Source organism: Echinops telfairi, unplaced genomic scaffold (genome assembly GCF_000313985.2).
Source record: "Echinops telfairi isolate 266 unplaced genomic scaffold, ASM31398v2 ScPeMD7_2573;HRSCAF=3158, whole genome shotgun sequence".
NCBI lineage: Eukaryota > Metazoa > Chordata > Mammalia > Afrosoricida > Tenrecidae > Echinops > Echinops telfairi.
In genome coordinates, this window is record NW_022106471.1 from 2987071 (window position 1) to 2996156 (window position 9086).

Sequence of the window (9086 nt, forward strand, 5' to 3'; positions counted from 1 at the left end):
CCAGATGTTAGCAGGAGTTGGAAGTATTGATAACCACCGATATTCTCTGGATAGCCACTGGCTGCCCTACCAGGCCAAGCCACGGACAACTACCTGTGACCCTCTCCGCTGGTGGGATGGAGGTGTCTGAAGGCTGTGGCCAAAGCCCTGCTGAAGGACCAGCCTGCTCCCACTGTAATGAGTGCACCAGACTTGCTCTGACTCATTGCCCAAACTAGGACGTACAGGCTCTTGCTTTCTCCGGGGCTGTCTATCCCAGCATGCTCTGCTGATCACTGCCAAAGGAAAAGCCTATATTCACACTTGTTAACTATATGAATTTCCACTATGCTATTCCGTTTTTTCTCCCATAACACTAACTTCCCACAGCTTCGTGATGTTCCCCACAAAACGAGTAAGTTACATGAGACCGTTAATCTAGGGATCAGAAGACCGAGAATCAAAGCCCTGCTCTGCCTCGACCTTGCTGTGTTGATTGGAGACGTTTTTGCCAAAGCCCTGTGGGTTTTACATTTCTTATCTGTGATATGAGACTGGCACTTTCCTTGCCAATCTCACAGGAATAATGGTTTGGCGCCAATGGAACACTGCACATAAACAACAATAAGCTCTTAATATATAAGCAAGTGTTACAATCCAGAAATAGTTTTTCCAGATGCAATCTGTACACTCAGCCAGGCTCTTTTCCGGATGCTGACAAATATCACAGTCACAGATTCTCGATTATTTTCCATTTTATTGTCTCCAGTTCTTCCCATTAAATGGAATCTTCTGGGTCATTTGATTCACCCTTGCTCTCGTTGGCCAGCCGGGGAGCTGTGTGGAAGGCCTTCCTGATGCATCACCAGTAGGCACAAGGCAGAACATGGTTTCAAGAATGGCCCCCAGGCTTGGCTATGTTAGGTCCAGAGTGCCAGTGTGCAATTTACAAAGCATTTTCAAATCCATGTTCTCATTTGATCACCCCAACTCTACTGAATAAGTAGGAGAACAAAAATGCCCAGGGTTCAAATGAGGGAACCAGTGCTTGGAGAAATCAATGAACTTTCCAAAATCCGAACAACTGGAAATTGACAGAATCATAACCCAGACCCCTACATGGCTCCAGATTCAGTGGCCTTTCCAATGTACCCTTGCCTTTTGGCTTTCCATCCTGAGCGAGAGACATCCCTTTCTCCTGCCCCCAAGGCATTCTAACGACCCCTCTTCATTGTGCCTCTCCATCCAGCTGGTCTCTACCTTCTGATGCTCCAGAGGGTCAGGCGATTGGCAGCTTCTTGTCTCTGCTGGTGAATACGTCTTGGATGTGCCCTGTGTGTCTCCGACTACAGAGGTTCCGGTCTAGACTCATTTACAGCTGTCGTCTCACTGAGAACAAGACCTGTTCACCGTGAGAAAATAGTGGGCTGGGCGATCAAGCAAAGACAAGGAGGGTCACCCCTGTCCCTGGGACCCAGCCTCCGCTGTAACCATCGCAGTCAGGCTACAGCAGCAACGGGCCTGACTGGTCCTAGGATGGCTAGAGAAGGCACAACCTGTTCCTCACACCTGCCAGCCTTGACTGATGAACGCCCCAGGGGGCATTTGTGCCTAAGGACCAAGGTGTGCCTGACCCAAGCCATGGTATTTTCAATCACCTTGTCTGCAATAAGGAAGACTGAAGAATAGATGCCTTCGAAACATGGGATTGGAGCAAATTCTTGAATGTGCCATGGACGGGCAGAAGAATGAAGACAGCCGTCTTGGACAAGACACACAGCCAGAAGGCTCCTTGGAAATGAAGATGGCAAGATGCCATCTCTCATCCTGTGGGCATGCTTCCAGGAGGGAGGAGTCCCTGGGGGAGGACATCATGGTTGGTCAAGCAGAGGCTCCGAGAAAAAGAGGATGGGCACAGTGGCTGCGACAACGATCTCAAACACAGCAAGCACGGTGCGGGAGTGGGAAGCACTCCGTTCTGTTGTTCGTGCGAACAGGGTCGCTGAGAGTCAGCGCCCGCTTCATGTCACCTAACAGCGACAAAGGCGACTCATGGTCACTCGCGCATTAGCTGGCCGCCTCCGGAGAGAAGAGGGAGCACGAATGGGCAGACTGGCCGGTTTCCCACTCTGGAAAATGGAAGGTTCCGCTCCCAGAGTGCCTCGTGCTGTTTCCATTGTGGGGATCTGAAGTGTCTCCACACCCAAGGAGGTACACCCAAGCCCGGGGGGGACGGAGGCCTCTCAGCTTTTCAGCCCCCGGCTCCTCCTCGTGAGTCTCCTTTATTCCTTCTGCTTGGATTACGGGAGTTTCTCCATCCTCCGGATATCCCTTACTCCTGCCCTAGATACCTCTTCAAAGTACCTCGTACTCGCCATTAGCATTTCTGCCTTGCAAGCCCGGCTCTACACACATGAAATGTTTGCTCTGTTGGTGGGCTCCCTCTCATTTCTCTGTTGGAGACCAGCTAACAGCCCACCTGCCGTAGCTAGTCTCTTCTCCTTACTCTAAGACACAATGGCCACACCTTGACCTGTATTTCACGTGAAATGTATCACGTGCTCCTTAAAACTCTCTCAGAAATGTTTGTTCTCCCTCGCTCTGCAGGGTAAGCTCCTGCAAGAGCAGGGATTGGCTCATTACTCTCACAACCTTTTGCCTTCTGTGGCTTCTTGATGCAAATGGTGATTGCAGGTTCCAATCCATCCCGAGGCTCTTCAGAAGAAAAGCCTGGTAAATCAGCTCTGAAAAATCACAGCCACTGGGGGCGGGGTCACGCGGCACACCTCTACCCTGATGGAGTCTACACCAGCACTCCCATGAGTCAGAGTGGATTTGACAGCTACCAGTTTGGTTTGAAGGTGGGGCGGGTAGCAGGGGGGCAGTGAGAGAGTGGTAAATCCTTCACCCCTCACCCCAGTGTGCTGGCCAAATGCCTGGCACTGGAGAAACAGAAATGTCAAATGAAGTGGTGGCAGTTCTCAAAAGGATTACCACTCTTTTGGAAAACAGGAGGAAAATGTGTTTACCCAGCATGGCACTGACAGCCAGCCTAGCGCTGGGAGACCCGCCTAAGGACTGGAGATGTATTTTGTATACAATGGCGTCATGAAAGGTCTTTTTTCTTATCGTTTTTTCCTTTTGAGGCAAGAAAGAGGAGACGTGCCAGACAGAAGATTAAGTTGACTGCAGTCTTGCTTACTTTACCCAGGCCACAGTGACTTTCCTAGCACAAATAAGGCTTGTTGCTGCCCCTGGGCCTTTGCACGCCAAAAAGCACACACGCACACACACACATACCCCAATCTGTGCAGGACTAGTATTTTCTCCTTTTCTTATCTTCCTGCCATTTTCAACATACTTTGGACATGCTATCAGGAGAAACAAGTCCCTGGAAAAGGACATCATGCTCGGTCAAGTAGAAGGTCAAGAACAAAGAGGAAGATGGAGTGACCCCTTGGCTGCATTGATGGGCTCAAACCCAGCAACACCTGGGAGGAGGTGCAGGAGCCCGCCCGGGAAGGGCTCTGGGGTGCACACGGATGGAAGATGGTAGAACCGACTGGAGGGACCTTAAGGACACAACAACAAATCCTTCAAAAGTCCATTGCAATGGCTTCTCACAGAAACATGACCCAACTAGAGGGGTTCTTGCCCTAAGTTACTCCCAGAGATTGGGCAGTTTTTTTCACAGAAAAGTTCTCATCCAGAAATGACCCACCTTCTTCCTGTCATCTTTCCCCGCACAAGCATTGGTCCTCCGCTCCATAAGGGCAAGACTTTTTTTGAGAGGGGCGGGGGGTCCTATGGACCACTATCTCCCCAGTGCTCGGAACTGTACCTGTCACATAGTAGGCACTTTTTCAAAGGCACTACTTGAATGAATAAATACATGAATGTTTAGGTCAGCGGTTCAACCCCATGGAATAAATAGAATGCTGGGGAGCAGAGGGACAAAGCCAGTGGACAGGAAGGCCGAAAAGAGAATGACCAGGCAGGAACAACCAACCAACACACTGCCATCCAGCCGGTGCTGACTCATGGGGCCCTCAAAGGACAGGGCAGGACGGCCCCTGTGAGTTTCCAAGACGGTGACTATTGGCGGGGGTAGAAAGGCCGCCTTACTGCACAAGGAGCAGCGGGGGTAAATATTGTCAGGCTCCGGAAATGGAATGGATGTTTGACGAAGGGAGAGAGCAGCCAGGACAGACAGGTATCTAAGCAAGGTACTTGAGGGAACGATGAGACCAATGAGAGACATGAGGGACATGGAGAAAGGAATATTTCTGTTGTACTATACCTTGAATGCTGGATTTCTTAGAAACCTCATACTGTTTTATTTTTAATTTTAACACCATAAGAACAATTGTTTTCATATAAACAAAGGGTTTAGCTTATCTGGAACATGTGTTGGTTTATATTATCAGTTTTCCTATTCCTTTCATGGTTAGCCTAAAAGTACAATATCCACTGTTTATGGAGTGGTCAGTGTCTCGCAAAGGAGCTTCATTGGTGCAGTGGGTCAAGGATGGGGCTGCTGACAGGAAGGTCGGCAGGTTGACCCACCAGCCACCCCCAGGGATAAAGATGTGGCAGTCGACTTCCATAAAGATGTACGGCCTATGGCACTGAAGTATACAAGTAGAAGTTGTGGAATTGGAGAATGTTCTGGTGTGTATATTTTTGCCACAATTAGAAAAAAACAAAATCAACAATCACATGAATAACAATGAGTACAGGAAGCAGAAAATGTTCTAGAACTGAATATAGTGACAACTGTACAACTCTTCTTGATATGATTGAATTATCAAATTATATGGCATGTGGATGAAGTGCTAAAAAAACTGTTTAAAAACAAAAGATTTACAGCCTTGGGAAGCCTAGAGGGTTGTCATAAGTAGGAAATAATTCAGCGCCTGTGGGTTTGGTGAATCCTCTGTCTCGAGTATTTTTCTAAACAATATTGTTTCTTATATCCTTACTCCTCAAAGCAGCACACACATTCATTTCTCGCATTATCTTCATTGTCAGAGGAATAAACTGAGGCCAGGAGAGGTTAAGTAATTTTAAAAGGATCCTACAACTAGTGGGTATAGGTAATACACCTCGTATTTAATCCTCAGCAGAATAAATACCAACATCCTCCCTAGAAAAACAGCCTATTTGTTAATTCAAGAAAAAGAATAGTTGCACAAAACTGACCAATTCAAACCTGAAGATCACCAATCAAGTCCTGATCAACAGGAGCCCAGATTGAAAGAAAAAATCAATGAGTATCTAGAACCATAAAATTGAACTTCAATGAAAAAGCACATAAAAATAAATTTAAGTAAAGATCACACGCCAATAAAAGAATGTAATGTATTGAAGCAGCCCACTAGTCAGGCAAGGCCCCTGGGCAGCCTCCTTGTGAGGCTGGGTGCAAGTTTCCAATTAGAACAGTCATCCCCAGAATGCAAGCATGCTTCTCAATTTATCTTTCTTATTGTACCTAATTTGCATTTTATAAACTCACATGGCAAGAAAAATGTCTATGGTATTTCATGTCAAACACTGGGCTTGATTTAAAAGTATGACATGAGCTTAAAGAAGTTCCGTAGATCAAGGTGGACAGGTGGCACTGTAGGTGAAGTGTTGAGCTGCTCACCACAAGGTTGGTGGTTCAAACCCACCAGCTGCTTCAAGAAAGAAAGATGAAATCTGGCTGCTCCTGTTAAGATTTAGTCTTGGAAACCCTATGTAAGGCCCTATTAGTCAGAATCAACTCAATCACAATGGGTTTGGTTCTAGGGTATATTGAGGGTGGAGGGGACTATTCAACGCCTCTTAATGTGTTCTGACATCCATCCCTTAAAGTAACTCCGTCTGGCATTTCTGGCCCCTTTGAAGAAGTTGCCCCCTACATGGAAAAGGGATTTTACCAGAGAGGTAGGATCCCATCCCACAGCAGACACCTACCTCCCCTTCCCAACTTTCAGCAGCCAAGAGGAGCCCCTGGGAAAACAGGTCTTGCTGGTATGAAACCTCAGATAGAAAACTAGCTGCACGATGTGTACATCATATAACCCTACATACTGTGCCTGTTCCAGTGCTGACAGCTGCAGCTTCCACTTTCAGAGAAGCTCAGAGAAAAGGTCTCTTGACATTTCGGAAGGATACTCAGGCGGGCAAATGCTCCATTTAATGGCCCCCATGTCTCTGCTCCTTCTGGAGAGGTCTGCCCAGCGGTAATGCCCTCTGTGGATACAACACAGGGGCTGCGTGACTCATTTGGAGAGCCAGGGATGGCATATCTGAACACCTTCCAGGAGGACACCTGCCAATTCCCTGCTACCCTCCCTGGAGGGAAATGGCCCGACCCAGAGGTGGTTTTAAGCCAAGACTCTTACTAGGCCCATTCCTCCTGAGTGCTCTTTCCCCAGGTTATCCCTGGCTGCCCTGTTTCTAGCTTCAGAAAACGTGCTCATTCGCTGTGCCCCTCCCCCTGTCCTAGTGTGCCCTGATTGAGTGGTGCAGTTCAAATCTCACCAAGTCCTGAGGCAATGGAACAGGACGGGCAACTCTCTCTCTCGGAGAGAGAGAGCGAGGGGCTGTTCCGCTCCACATACAGAGAAGCATGTTTTAACCCTTAAGGTAACTGCAGGTTGTAACCAGGTTAGCTTGGGGCAAATGAGATGGGAAAGCTTGTCTCCCAAGGGGCAAAGGTTACCCTGACCCATCAGCACTCCTGATTAAACTAAATGAGAATAAATGTCTGATGGGTACGTGTGGGCTGCTCGTGTGGGCTTTACTTAACGTGGCTGGAACCGGGGCTTCAGGATTCTTGTATACCAATGTATGGAAAGGAAAACCCAAAACCAAAAAAACGATGCAAAATGAAAAGCAGAAGCCAGTCTCTCCACCCACCCTCTTACGTCCCCAAAGAATTCTATCAATCTTATTTTAAAAATCAACGTGCATTAGGGAGAGCATGTTTTAGTGGAGGACTTATTAGTGAGGTAGAAACCTTCAAGATGTCCAAGTTGATTCAAGGGGTCATGGCCAGGTGTTTAGCTTGTCCCTCCACACCTCCTTGCACCTGTCTACCTCCAGCTCTTAAGCAGGTAGGCTATCTCCTTCATCATTGAAGGATCAAAAACCTTCCCACTGCCCAACTCTAGGGGGCTCTGCTCCCTCCTGCCAAAGCCCCGCTGAAAAACAAGAGCTATTCTCACTGTAAGATCCATGGGAAGGGGAAGGAGGGGAGGGCGGAAAGGGGGACCCGATTACAACGATCTACATATAACCTCCTCCCTGGGGGACGGACAACAGAAAAGTGAGTGAAGGGAGACATCGAACAGTGTAAGATATGACAAAATAATAATAATTTGTAAATTATCAAGGGGTCATGAGGGAGGGGGCAGCTGGAAGGGAGGGGGGCAAAATAAGGAGCTGATGTCAGGGGCTTAAGTGGAGAGCAAATGTTTTGAGAATGATGAGGGCCACGAATGTACAAATGTGTTTTACACAATTGATGTATGTATGGGTTGTGATAAGAGTTGTATGAGCCCCCAATAAAATGATTGTTAAAAAATCCATGGGGAGACTTGAGAAAGGCCCCCATCCCCGACATCCATCCACATGGAAGTGGAAGACAGAGCTCTCCCTCTGGCAAGCCACGGGGGGTGGGGGGGGTGAAAGAAAGGAGCGATTCCAATGCGTCTTTGTTCCCTCCCCTCCCTTCCTCCCTCCCCACGCTCACCTGTCGATGGCGATCGCCAGCAGGACATTGGTGGACACGTAGAGGGACACGGTACGAAGGTAGTTGACAGAGGCGCACAGCATGTGGCCGTGCTCCCAGGAAAGCTGGCGCACCACGTAGTAGTCCATTTCAAAGGGGCAGCAGACAATGGCCACCAGGAAGTCAGAGATGGCCAGGTTGGCAATGAGCAGGTTGGTGAGGTTGCGGAGCTTCTTGTAGCGGGCCAGAGCGGCGATGAAGACGAAGTTGCCGATGCCACAGACCAGCATGATGCCCACCAGGGCCAGGCCAATGACGATCTTGGCAGCAAAGAAGGTCCGAGAATTCGTCACGTCCTCATCTTCATCCAAGGGGATATCATAGTCCCCATAGCTGAGGTTGAATGGGAAAGGGGCAGCTGGGCCTCCTTGGGGGTCAAGCACAGACAGGAAGTTGGTGGATGTGTTCCTGTCATTGCCATCCCTCACAGCCCCCGTGGTGAGCTCCATCTGGGCAGGTGGTGCTCCTGTGGGCCGTACTGCTGGGAATTCCCCGGAAAAGCAAGGTCGCGAGGCTGGAGGGCTCTTTTCTTCTCTCTTCACTCTTGCTTTCCCTCAGCGAGTCAATCTCCCGGCCAACCTCTTTGAGAATGATGAGGCGGACTGGTGGCGCTGCCAGGACTGCAGCTCTGAGTTCCACAGCATCTGAGTTCCAGGGCAGACCTTTGAGAGACCAACAGTTGGCTGCATGGGTAAGGGAAACTGGCAGCATTTTAAACCGTCTTGCAACCGATGCTGACCCATCAGTCACCTGCTCAGAGTGGACCTAGGATGAGGGAGTACAAACAAAGGAACCCACGAGGGAGCACCAATAAACCAGCAAACACAGACCCACTCAGTCAGGGGAAGTTGGGCAACCAGGCCCTGGCTCATTTCAGTTCTGCTCCCCTGAAGAGACAGGCAGGAGCCCTGGTGGAGTCGTGGTTACACGTCGGGCTGCTAACCACAAGGTCAGTAGTTGGAAACCACCAGCTGCCCCTCAAGAGAAAAACGAGATGTCCGACTCCCTTAAAGAATCACAGTCTCGGAAACCCACAGGGGCAGTTGATCCCTACGAGTTGGAATCGACTCGTGGCTGTGAGCTTGGAAGACATGGGCATGATGAGTTTTACTCAAAGACCAAAGTTGGGAGTCTGGGGGGGCTCCTCACTGGAGTTCTGGTCCCCGCAGCAAAGCAGCAGGGACCCTAGAAACCTGGCACCGCATTTACCAAGACCCTGAGGGGTGCCACAGGCGGACATCGAAATGTTGGAGGTTTGAGTCTACCCAGAGACTCGGAGGAAATGCCTGTTAAGGTAGCTGTGCCCACGGGTAAGAACTGAATTGTT

General features: G+C 49.1%; 1 protein-coding gene across 1 annotated transcript in view; it reads right to left on the reverse strand.

Moving 5' to 3' along the window:
* Positions 1–9086, reverse strand: part of PROKR1 (prokineticin receptor 1) — a 19624-nt gene that overhangs the window by 3403 nt on the left and 7135 nt on the right. Inside the window, exon 2 of the mRNA XM_004710163.2 lies at positions 7721–8421. Within this exon, the coding sequence (XP_004710220.1) occupies positions 7721–8208 (488 nt within the window). The 5' untranslated portion in view covers positions 8209–8421. The remainder of the gene's footprint in view (positions 1–7720; positions 8422–9086) is intronic.